The sequence below is a fragment of the Chiloscyllium plagiosum genome, chromosome 6 (assembly GCF_004010195.1).
Source record: "Chiloscyllium plagiosum isolate BGI_BamShark_2017 chromosome 6, ASM401019v2, whole genome shotgun sequence".
In the NCBI taxonomy this organism is placed as follows: domain Eukaryota; kingdom Metazoa; phylum Chordata; class Chondrichthyes; order Orectolobiformes; family Hemiscylliidae; genus Chiloscyllium; species Chiloscyllium plagiosum.
The window spans coordinates 11,950,942-11,963,732 of record NC_057715.1 but is presented as its reverse complement, the minus strand read 5'-3'; the positions used below and the strand labels follow the sequence as shown (position 1 = coordinate 11,963,732).

Sequence of the window (12,791 nt, the reverse complement as noted above, 5' to 3'; positions counted from 1 at the left end):
ACCTCCAAACTACCTAATTTTTATACCCTAGTTGACAGAAATCACGGACCAGGTTTCTGTACTTAACAAGAAATCAGTATTTGTTAGAGGCCATTTAATTCTATCTAGAGGTAAACAATTAAACTAAATTAAGGGCACTCAGAAATTAAAACCCTAAACCCTTAACTGACTGAGACACACATACACACACAGGCAAAAAAAAATCACATGGTGGAAGAGCAACTGGAAACACAGTTAGCCCATCTTTATTCACATGATCTGTCGGGTTTGTTCTTGTGAGCCAAAGTTTCCCTCATCGTTCTTTTACAAGGTTTACAAGAGGCACAAGCGGTTGGTTCATGTGTAAAACTTTGACTTATCCAATTCAAGATCAGAGCTTGCATTAACTGCTGTAGGAAGTATAGATCCATTTTCTTTAGGTTTACAAGAGTTTACTGCAGATGACTGAAAAAAAGAGTTTTTGGCTGTAGTGGATCTGCAGGGTTCTCTTCTGGTTCAAATAGTTTCTCTCTGTCTTATTCCCAGCCCAAGCTGTTCAGCCACCTGACAACCAATCACATGGCAGTTGACAGCCAGAGGACCGTTGTCAATAATGACTGGTCCCCAAGTCCACAAACCAATCAGCTTCACTTATAAACAACCCCTCAGCTCCAGTTCATCTGGACATTGCTGGAACCGACAGCTGTATAAACAGGGTTCATATAGGTATCAAATTCCTTGCTTTCAAAGTAGCGTACACCCGTGTAAATCCCAGTTCCTTCTTATTTCAATGCACAGTATTAAAAATTACAGAAAGTAGAAGACACAACCTTTATGAACACCAGAAAGTGACAGCCTTGTAGACAATCTTCATAAACAACTAAACATATTCTTTCATAAATAGAATTTCTTGCAGCAGCTGATGGCGAGATGAAATGCATTATTTTGTCCATGCTATATTTTATTTTCAATGTTTATTTCACCAATTTGAGGATTAAACTAGATTTACTTGAAAAAATTACCCAGCCTATCTTGGAGCTTCACTTTCTAATATCTTTGCTTGATTGCAACTTCATATTTTAATATTGGTTAATTCCAAAGCAACAGAATACTTTCAGATAGTTTTCATTACAACTTTGTACTGTGATTGACATATTAAAGCAAAAGCAAATTTAACTTGAGTAACCAATACATGTATATGTATTTTGTTAGAAACAATTGAAGCCGAGTAGTCTGTGGAATGGTAGACTTTCTTGGTTACCTGAAGTTTCCACATGACTTCTTTCCACTAATCACCATAATTCTAGCTTTGATTGAAAAAGACTATGGAGAAATAGTTCACTTGACCAAATCATTGACTTACAACCAACAGTATGGTGGATTAACGGCAGAGACAATTACAATCACCTTTCTACGACTGTACCCAACCTTTAAAAATTCTGCCTCTGTTTTTAACTATATGCAACAGAGCATTAGAGTAATGTAGCAATAGTCTCAGCCAGGAAAGGCATTCAGTCTCTTTAACCCATTTACCTGCTGTATTCCTGTATAAATAATGTGTGATTGGCAGCTTTAATTTATTTTAATAGCTTTACTTTTGATTTCCCTTGATTTTGCTACAAATTTCAAAAGGGACTGTGTGTTTGATGGACCAGTTAAGTTAGATGATTAGCATATGATTCGGATTATTATCAACAGCACCCGTTCAATTTATGTTTGAGCTGAGATTGACTGGAGAGCTTTCTCTTTGCACTGCCTCTGAGAGTGGAAGACAACGACAAACCACCACTGATACAAACTGCCAAGAAAACTGCTCAGTAAGAAGCTCAAAGCAGATAATGAATCAAGGGCCTGCCTTTGGGAAGGGTGCACATAACTGCTGAGGATGAATGAACAAACATACCATGTGTATATCTAGTGGCTGTATTTCTAGTACATTAGTTCTTATCAGGCCATCAAGAAAAAGATAGGAACTTCCATAGAAACTGATATCATAAGCTTTATAAACCAATGTTGTTAGCATCCAGGTCAAATATTATTGAAGAGGCCGGTAAAGAATCAGATTAGTCATTGAACATTTTCTGTGTTCAGAATGAACAAATACACTTTATTAATTGTGATAATTTGTTGCTCAGTTTTTCATCAGGCGTACTGTTTTTATTTTAAGTAAACCTGATCTATGGTTTATTCCTCTGTGCTACACTCTGAATTAGTTTTTATCCTATTACTTCTAGAAGAGTATAGAATCGTAGAACTGTGACAGCACAAAAGGAAGATATTCAGCCCTTTTTGTTCATGTTGTCTCTGTACAAGAGAAACTTCGCTCATTCTATTCACCTCCCCTGCCCATCCCATGTAACCCTGCTTATTTTTCCTTCTCAGATGATCATCCAATTCCCTTTCAAAGGCCACATTGAATCTTCCACCATCACACTCCAGGATAATACATCCAGTATATGAACCACAGACTGAGCAAAAATGATTTGCCTTTGGTTCTTTCACCTTGAATTACTGCCTTCTGATAATTGTTGCCCTTTGGTTTACAACTCACCACACTGAAAGAAACTATTCTATTCTATCTACACTATCCAGAGCCTTCGGGATATTGAATAACTCTATCAAATATCCTCTCGGAGATTCATAGATTCATACAGTCATACAACATGGCAACAGACCCTTCGGTGCAACTCATCCATGCTCAAGTTTCTTCATCTAAGGTAATCCCATTTGCCTGCATTTGGCTCTCATCCCTCTTAACCTTTCCTATTTTTGGACCTGTCCAAATCTCTTTTAAATATTGTAACTGTATTTGTATCTCGGGCAATTCATTCCACACGTGACTGAAAAAAACTGTCCCAGAGAAGGAGTACAAATTCTTTCACAGCCATTTGTGAGTTTAAATTCAAATTTCAATTTGAAATGTACAAAAGTAAAAAAGGAACTTTTAAAAATCTGAAAGGTGATTATTGGGAATTCTAATCTCATTCAGGTCTGATCCATGCATTACTTTTATTCTTCGCAATATGATTGCCTCTGAAAGAATCCAATGAGCCACTAAAAAGGGCATAGAAGATAAAATGAAGCTAAAGGAAAACTCAGTTTAGTGATTGGAACCAGGTGAATCTTATTGACCATAAGATTCTTGACTATGTTTGAGGCAGTTCAATGTAGTAGGAGGTCAATACAATGCTGTTTGGTTTGCACTGTTGCTGAAGATTAATTCTGACCATTACACCAATCAGAAAAGCCTTGACTGATCAATATAAATAAGGGGTTCATAATCTCCTCAGTTCAGGGACTGACTCTGAGCTAGCTGATCACAGCCAGTGTACTGTGAGGGGAGTTTCTGATGGACGGAGATTTTGTTTCAAGATTGTATACTACTATACTAGGCCTCGGCACCAGCACCAACTGTAACAATATCAGCAGCAGTCACACCATTCCACAGGTATGGCTCCGGGCAGAGCCTAGGGAGTAGCATCAAAATCAGCGGCAGCAGCCAAAATCAACAGATAGGGCCCAGCAGCAGAACCAGGAGGAGCAGCAGTAACAGTAGTAGCAATAGTACACAGTCTTTCTCAACTTACTCTTTTTTTAATGGAAAACAGCCTCAATTTCTAAAATGCATCCTGCTAATTGAAGTACCTCATTCCTGGAACCATCTTTCTAAATCTTTATTGCTCCCTTTCTAATTCTTTCACATCCTTCCTAAAGTGCGAGACAGGTCCCTTTCTCTGAAGGACAGAAGTGAACTGGTTAAACATTAAACTAGTTCAACACACAATCATCCATTTTACACCTGAAAAGACAGGCCACCACCAGTTGGAATGTAGGTTGAGAGGGGATATCTTAGCCACCTCCCTGATATCTAACATTCACCTGATAGAATTTCCAGGAGCACTGATAAATGGAAGACCGGTGCATCCCATATGAAACATGCCCAAAGTTACCTAAATATGCAGGTTGGCAGTCACCAAGCAGTTGTGTTCAGCAGTCATCAGCAGTTGTAGAGTTTAAGGCAAGGTGGAACAGTAGGGATTAATCTTCTGCAGCAGTGCAAACCAATCAGCATTGTACTCACCTCCTATTATGTTGAACTGCCTCATACTTATCTCCTTTAATCAAAAAGAGAGGGAGACAGAAAACAGGAAGTTAAAGACAAGTTAGCCTAACACTTATCATGCGGATGTTAGAATATGATGTGATAGGACAGTTAGATACATTCAAAGTCATTAGCAGAGACAGCATGATGGGAAACATGTTTAATTCAATTACTAGAGTTCTTTAAAGAAGTAACATGTACTGTGGATAAAAGGTGACTGGTAAATGTACTGAACTTAACTCTCCAAGAGGCAATTGATGAGGTGTCACAACAAAGGTTATTGTAGAAAATAAAAAGACTATATTATAGGAGTTACATATTGGCATGGATGGAAGATTGGCTAGCTAATGTGAAACAAAGAGTGACATAATTGTTTCATTTTCTGGCTTGCAAGATGAAATGAGTGTGGAATCAGTGCAGGGGCCTCAACTGTTTACAATTTACCTGGATATTTAGATGGATGAAAGTTTTGGTTACTAAATTTTCTGATGGCACAAAGACAGAAAAGTAATTTGAAGAGAAAGCTACAAGACATAGGCTAAGTGAAAAAGCTAAGATCTGAAAAATGGAGTATCGTGTTGGAAAATGTCCATATTGGAAGGAAGAATAATAAAAAAGACATTATCTAAGTGAAAGGTTGCAGATCTGTAACAAGCAGTGTGGTTTGGCTGTTTCAGCATATGAATCATAAAACATTAGCATGTAGATGCAGCAAGTAATTAGGAAAGCTAGTGGAATGTTATTGATTATTGCAATTGAACACCAAAAATAGGGAGGTTATGCTTTGATTATACAGAACGCTGGTGATCTCTGGAGTACGGTGTACAGTATTAGTTTCCTTTTTTAAGGAAAGATGCAAAAGCATTTAAGTGTTTCAGAGAAAATTTATGGAATAATACCTGGAATAGGCAGATTGTCTTATGTGGAAATGTTGGACAGGCTAAGCTTGTATCCTTTTGAATTTCGAAGAGTAAAAGGCGATATAACTGAAACATAAAACGGAATCTGAAAAATCTTGATTGGGGGAATGCGGAAGGGATGCTTCCCATTGTAGGAGAACCTAGAACGAGGGATCGGTGTTTAAAAATGAGAGGTTAACAATTTAAGACAGAGATCAGGAAAATGTGTTCTCACAAAGGGTCATCAGTCTGTAAATTGGTCTTCCACAAAATGTAGGGGAAGAAGAGTCTGTGAATATTTTTAAGGCAGAGGTAGATACATTCTTGACAAGTAAGAAAGTGGAAGGTTATCAGTTACAGGCAGGAATGTCGAATAAGAAGATCAGTCATGATCTTGTTGAAAGGCAAAGCAGATTTGAGAGGTCAAATGGTAGACTCCTGCACCTAATTAATATGTTCAAATTTCTATGATACCAAATATTGGGCAGGCATATTGCTGACAGCAAACGATTAGTTTCTACTGTATGATGTAAATCGTTGGTCAGACCAGTGGAGCTTAAGTTGACCCTGCAGCTTTATAATTTATTGGTTCTGATGGATCTTAATTTCGAATGTCATAGGGAGAATACATATTGGAGAATTAGATTCAAGGGATAGCATAACCTTGAGTCGGTCACATCCATTCCAGTTTCTTGTCAGCCTGTATAACTAAACTCTGCACTTGACAATCAAAAACGTACATTCAAATGCTCAGGGATGGGGAGAACAAAACATAAATTTCCACTAATTTCCAAATCTCCACTACATCCAAACATAATTGCGACATTTTAAAAGAGACGGCACACAAGTGAAATGATGATTGATTCAATGGATAAAGGCGATGACCCTACGTAAGCCCATGAGGAACATTTTAACTATAGAGAGAAAAAGGTTAATGATAACTTGATTGAGATTTCAAAGCATTACTGCTTTTATCCTGGTTTTGTTTCTCATAAAGGGATCTCAAGGAGAACCTACAATATATAAAACCTAAATCAGGCAGAGGAGGTGAAGGGAGGTTTCATGAACATCAATTTAAATGAGCAGAACATAATTTTAAATTAGATTCTTAAAGAATGTTCTTTCCTCAAAGGATTCTAAATGTTAGAAATGCCTGTAAATCAGTAGAGTTCAATATATTTCAACACAATAAAATGCATTTGGTTGCTAGGCTGGGTGAGATTTAATATTGGAGAGGTGAATGCTATTGGGTTTGAAAGACCTTTCCTTCACCTTGACTGATCTTATTCTCTTATGAAAGTAATTATAATGTTTTGTGTAATAGGTATTCTGGGAAAAAGCCTCAAGTCTGAAAATGTTATCCAGTACAATCTGACCTTCGAGTGACCTGTGATAAACCTGACAAAGTAAAGCTCAAAAAAGTATCCTTCTGATGAGGAGTTTGAATGAACGAATGAATTACTTGGTGAACAAAAAGAGAACTGCATCCATTGAAGATTCGAACCATCAGCCCCCAAGGACAAGCTGCCAGATTTAGCAAAAATTCTAACAAAATGTCATAAACCTGAACCATCAGGCTGGATCTTCTAATATTGACAGCAACTAATGAGACTTTTGCTTTTGCTGCACTCTGTGACCTCTCAGAAGTTTTGCCCCTCTACACTTGCAGTAATTTAATTTTGCAATTGGCATTTTCTATTGCCCAGGTAAATCTGAAAACATCTGCAGTACTGACATAAGCTTCAGAGACTTGGACCCTAATGCATGACACTTACCTGGTAATACTTACTATAGTATTGTCCTGGTGTTTATTTCTGTCATCAATCAGTGACTAACAACAATGATGAGTGGCCAACCCACCCACCCATGCCTCAGGACTTGCTCAACTGCCCCCAGTGCAACAACCTCTTTCCCCAAATACCTACCAGCCTGACCTCACTATCTGCCCTGAGTTTTTCCATGTAACGCACACCCCTGATACATTCATACCCCAAGACCTCTCACTCTGTTCCCTACTCACATACCCGCTCACACTGTGTTAAAAAAGGGATGTGTCATACAAGCATACTAACATATAACTGAATTACGAGAAGAAGTAGACCATCTGACTTTTCGAGCGTGCTCCTCGACTTGATATGGTCTGATACCTTTGGTTGAACATCACTGCCAGCATGTGATCTCAGTTTTTGAAGAGACAGATATCTTGAAGTTCATTAACAACACTAATTACTTATGTTGCTGTAAGATCACAGATGTATACATAGTCAGAGTTCTGTGCTTATAGAATGTTACTCTTATATTATGTAACTAAAACTGATTGACTGAACACATTATAGTGACTCAATCCAATTGAAAATGAGGACCAGTATGTAAATTTAACACAACTAATTGAGAATCTAAGAAAATCATGTTACATTTAATGTTCATGAATTTTACTGTACGAACGGTGCATTCTGTGAAATCATTTAACTGATGGTAGTGACATGAGGATGGACCATTATCAGACGCATTGAACATACTCAATATGGCAGTCAGTGTATCAACAACCAATGCACCAGCTATATTTTTAATTCGTTATACAAAGGGGAATCTGGTGAACTAATCAGCCTGTAGAATGCAATCATGTGCTTGGAAATGGAAAATATCAGCAGCAATCTTGCGTCGCCGTTCAGAATGCATCTTGTGTAAAATGAGAGGGTGTCTCAATTATTTATATTGACATAGAAATCTGTTATTAAAGTTTGGAATCTTTAGCTATTGAGTTTGTGACCTCATTGATCATAGAAATGTTGAAATCTATACATGCATGTGGACCAGTAATGGCTGGATCAACTGCCACACTACATGAAAGAATTCAGCGGTTTGTCTTGAGGAGCCATATTGACTTTGAAGATAAATAATGCTACTGCAAGGGATGCCAGTTCCATTGTATGCAGCAAGGTTATCATATGTGAATTGCACTACATTGTGCAGGTTTATCCAAGTACATGATGAACTTATGTGTAGAGAGATGATATTCAAACTTACACCAGTTTTTATCTTGCCATTTCATGCAAGTTGTCCATTTCTTTTTGGGTATATCACTTGGATGGATGTAAAGGCTTCAGCTCTATCGATGCCATCCATGGGATGTGTCATGTTAAGCACATGCATTGTCTGGCTTCCAAAAGCAGTGATATTCCAGATACCTCTTAGATTTCACTGATGTCTTTGCTTTATTTTTCATTCCCTCTTCTTCATGTGTAGCAGTGCAGCATTGTGTTTCACCTTAACTCACCCTGGATGAATGTCCTCCTCTAGAAAGCATAGCTTGCCTTTATCAAGAAATGCTGAACACTGTCTTGATGGGTGAGACTGGATACATTGCATTGACTAGACCTGATGATGGTTGCAATAATTGCCTTAGAGTCAAGAACCTGAAGATGTCGCTGACCAGTTACAGTTGTTGCAAACCATCATCTGTTTTCTAACAATGTGTTAGTGATATATTGTTTGTGTTCATTTAGAAATGTCTTTCTGAATTATTTAATGGTTATGGAGACAAAGACCAGTTCTGTAAGCCTTTAAACTAAGTTTGTTTTGGTGAAATCACATCCAGTACTTTTTAAAATTCATTTGTGGGACTTGAGCATTGCTGGCTGGGCCAGTATTGATAGCCCATCGCTATTTGCCCTTGAGAAGGTGGTGGTGAGCTGCCTTCTTGAATCGCTGCAGTCCACTTGGTGTGGGTTGACCCACAATGCTGATAGGCAGGGAATTCCAGGATTTGACCCAATGAGTGTGAAGGAACGGCAGTATATTTCCAAGTCAGGGCGGTGTGTGGCTTGGAAGGGAACTTGTAGGGGGAGCCAATCAAGTGGATTGCTTGGTCCTGGATGGTATCAAGCTTGTTGAGTGTTGTTAGAGATGCACCCATCCAGGCAAGTGAGGAGTATTCTATCACACTCCTGACTTGAGCCTTGTAGATAGTGGATAGACTTTGGGGTGTCAGGAGGTGAGTTACTCACCACAGTCTCTGACCTGGTCTTGTAGCCACTGTGTTTATCTGGTGAATCCAGTTGAGTTTCTGGTCAATGGTAGCCCCCAAGGATGTTGACACTGGGGAATTCAGTGATGGTAGTACCACTGAATGTCAAGGGGCAGTGGTTAGAGTGCCTCTTATTGGTGATGTCTGGCATTTGTATGGTGTGAATGTTACTTGCCACTTGTCGACCCAAGCCTGGATATTGTCCAGATCTAATTGCATTTGAGCATGGACTACGAATGGTGCTGAACACTGTGCAATCATCGGTGAACATCCCCACTTCTGACCTTATGACAGGGGAAAGGTCATTGATGAAGCAGCTGAAGATTCTTGGGCCTTGGACACTACCCTGAGGGACTCCTGCAGAGATGTCCTGGAGCTGAGATGACTGACCCTCCACAACCACAACCTTTGTGCCAGGTATGACTGTAACCAGCAGAGTGTTTGCCACCAATCCCCATTGAATCCAGTTTTGCCAGGGATCCTGATGCCATACTCGGTCAAATGCGACCTTGGTGTCAAGAGCTGTCACTCTCACCTCACCTCTGGAATTCAGCTCTTTTGCCCATGTTTGAACCAAGGCTGTAATGAGCTCAGGAGCTGAGTGACCCTGGCAAAACCCAAACTGGGCGTCACTGAGCAGGTAGTTGCTGAGCAGGTGTTGCTTGATAGCACTGTCGATGATCCCTTCCATCACTTTACTGCTTGGTGGAGAGTAGACTGACTGGGCAGTAATTGGCTGGGTTGCATTTGTTCTGCTTTTTCTATACAGGACATACCTGGGGAAATTTCCACATTGTCGGGTAGATGCCAATGTTGTAACTGTACTGGAAGAGCTTGGCTAGGGGAACGGCAAGTTCTGGAGCACACGTCTTCAGTACTGTTGCTGGAATGTTTTCAGGGCCCATTGCCTTTGCGGTATCCAGTGCCTCCAGCTGTTTCTTGATATCATGTGGAGTGAATCAAATTGGCTGGAGACCAGTATCTGTGACGCTGGGGACTAATGGAGGAACCCTAGATGGATCATCCACTCGGCACTTTGGACTTAAGATTGTTGCAAATGCATCAGCCTTATCTTTTATAAAGATGTGCTGGGCTTGTCCATCATTGAGGATGGAGCCTCCTCCTCCCGTGAGTTGTTTAATTGTCCAGCGCCATTCATGACTTTATGTGGAAGGACTGCAGAGCTAAGATCTGATCCGTTGGTTGTGGGTTGGCTTAACTCTGTCTATCACTTGCTGTTTATGCCGTTTGGCATGCAAATAGTCCAGTTTGGTAGCTTCATCAGTTTGGCACCTCATTTTTAGGTATGCCTGAGACTGCTCCTGGCATGCTATCCTGCACTCTTCATTGAACCAGGGTTTTACGTCAACACTTGCAGTGAATTGGTCAATTTTTTTGACTTAGATGTTATTGGTGCGACATCAACTCAAAAATGTGAAATTACTTGAAGCTTCAGTTGTACTTCTAAAGTCAAAATGTGTTGTCAGGATCTTTGTTTGTTCCTGAGTGCAAAGTGTCCTTGCTGCAGCATTACAATGAGAGTTGCCAATGCAACCCGAGGTGTAGTATTGAGATGCAGTTTAAAGGATTTGGAGATGTGCTATAATGGTTCTTAGAGGCTGGTACATGTCAGATTCCATTGTTCATGTCAGTGGCTAGATGTGTGCTGACCACCTACCAGCCCCAGTCATTGCTGACCAGCTCATTCACACCAGCACTTCTGGATGCAGAGTCCAGAGAAAGAATAAAGTTGTTTTAGGATGAGGACCAATAGCCCCTCTAACCATCAACACCCCATACTCAAGGTCGACCTTTCCCACCCAAGTCAAAACACCCACTGGCTGCTATCTGGTGGAACTATTTATAGTACTAGCAATGAACACCTCTTGATGTGGCACTGCAGGGATAACAGAGCTGCTGACTAATCAGATTTGCCAGAAGATCTCTGAGTGACTGATGGCGGTCTCAGCTCCAGTTGATTAACTCTCTTTAACGCATTAAACGGCAATGAGGCGGCTGATGTTGTGAAGGATGAATTTCCTGCTATCACTCTGGTCACTTGGGTGGATCATCCATTCCGTTCTGATCCATGTGCCTTACCCTGTTCCCAATGCCTTACCCTGTTCCCAATACAATTTTATGTCAGGCAAATCTTTTGTTAAAATACCCTTAGGAAAAATGATATCTTCACCATAACATTATTTTGCGTCATTTGTTTTATTATATTTGATTTCCCACAGACACACAGAATCAGGCAGGTAATGTGTACAGGCAATCTGTTGCTTTTTGAGTTCTCTCAGTGAAAACTGAATCTCATGGGCAACTTGCTGACTGGAGGTTTGGGAAAAGTGGAATTTGGCAAAGCCTTCTGGAATCTTCATAGAAGGTTCAGGTTAAAGTGAAGAGGAGGTTATGATAGGAGGCAATGCAAAGGGGTTGATTGCGGATTAGAGGATCCTTGTGGGAACAAGAGAAGACACCATAAAAAATTTATTAAGAATTAAACCTCTTTGTGGACTTCCGGCACTAGATAGATAGGACCTTGCCTCAACTACATTCAATTGTGTTAAAAGTTAAAAATCACACAACACCAGGTGAAGGAGCAGCGTTCTGAAAGCTAGTGCTTCCAATTAAACCTGTTGGACTATAACCTGGTGTTGTGTGATTTTTAACTTTGCTGATCCCAGTTCAACACCGGCATCTCCAAATCAAGACCTCAATTGTGTTGTCATTGTATCTACATCACAGAACCAAGTTTAATTTTGCAATGAATCCTCTTTAGCTCTCTGCATAAGGTACTTCTCTTAAAGTTTCTCCTCATCTAAAACTGACATTTAACACCTTGATCTTACTTTTGATGATGACATTAATGTAAGAACTGTGATGTAGATTAGTTCCTGGAATATTAACATCACAGACGTAAATTCCAGCGGTCTCTTCCGTTATATTCTTCAAGATCAATGGATTGGAACTTGATACTGTCCCATTAACCTTCAGGGAAAAAAACACAAGAATTTATAGAGAGGCATAATTTTCAGTTAAAATGGGGCTTAATATTTAAAAACTGTTGAATAGGCTGCACAACTGAACAAAATGAAATACTTGAGATGTTTGAATATGTTGTGGCCTGTTACTTCGTCAGCTTCAAGCAAGGTGAGCGTGATGTTAAGTCAAAGCATTGGTCTGGACTGACTCAGTCCTGCTGTTCATCAGGCAGTAGGTGGAAGGAAAAGGGTGACATTTCGGACTGGAGCAGGCCCGGAGAATTTCCATATTGTTGTTAAATCAGAACATGATACCATTGTCAGATATTGCATTTAAACTGGACTACAATCTGAAACCATTCATAATTGCACAAGGCTATTGTCCTGGGCCATGGGATCGGTTACCAGTGAGAATGTTGGAGACTGTATTGTGGCCTTGAAAGAAGCTGTGAATCCAGTGTAATTTTGCAGCATTTCAAGAGAAAGTTTTACAGGCCAGTTTATGTAACTTAAAAAAGTGAGGAGATTTGGAGTAAGTCATGCACATTGCTAAAAGTAGCCTGCAACATAACGTGGTAAAAACAATGACTGCAAATGCTGGAAACCAGATTCTGGAGTAGAGTGATGCTGGAAAAGCACAGCAGTTCAGGCAGCATCCGAGGAGCAGGAAAATCGACGTTTCGGGCAAAAGCCCTTCATCAGGAATACAGGCAGAGTGCCTGAAGGGTGGAGAGTTAAATGAGAGGAGGGTAGGGGTGGGGAGAAAGTAGCATAGAGTACAATAGGTGAGTGGGGTTGGG

The 12,791-nt window shown here is 39.9% G+C and overlaps 1 protein-coding gene across 1 annotated transcript in view; it reads right to left on the bottom strand.

Moving 5' to 3' along the window:
• si:ch1073-15f19.2 (T-cell surface protein tactile) overlaps positions 1 to 12,791 on the bottom strand; it is a 109,784-nt gene that overhangs the window by 5,533 nt on the left and 91,460 nt on the right. The window contains exon 9 of the mRNA XM_043691198.1: positions 11,860 to 11,998. Coding sequence (XP_043547133.1) covers positions 11,860 to 11,998 — 139 coding nt within the window. The remainder of the gene's footprint in view (positions 1 to 11,859; positions 11,999 to 12,791) is intronic.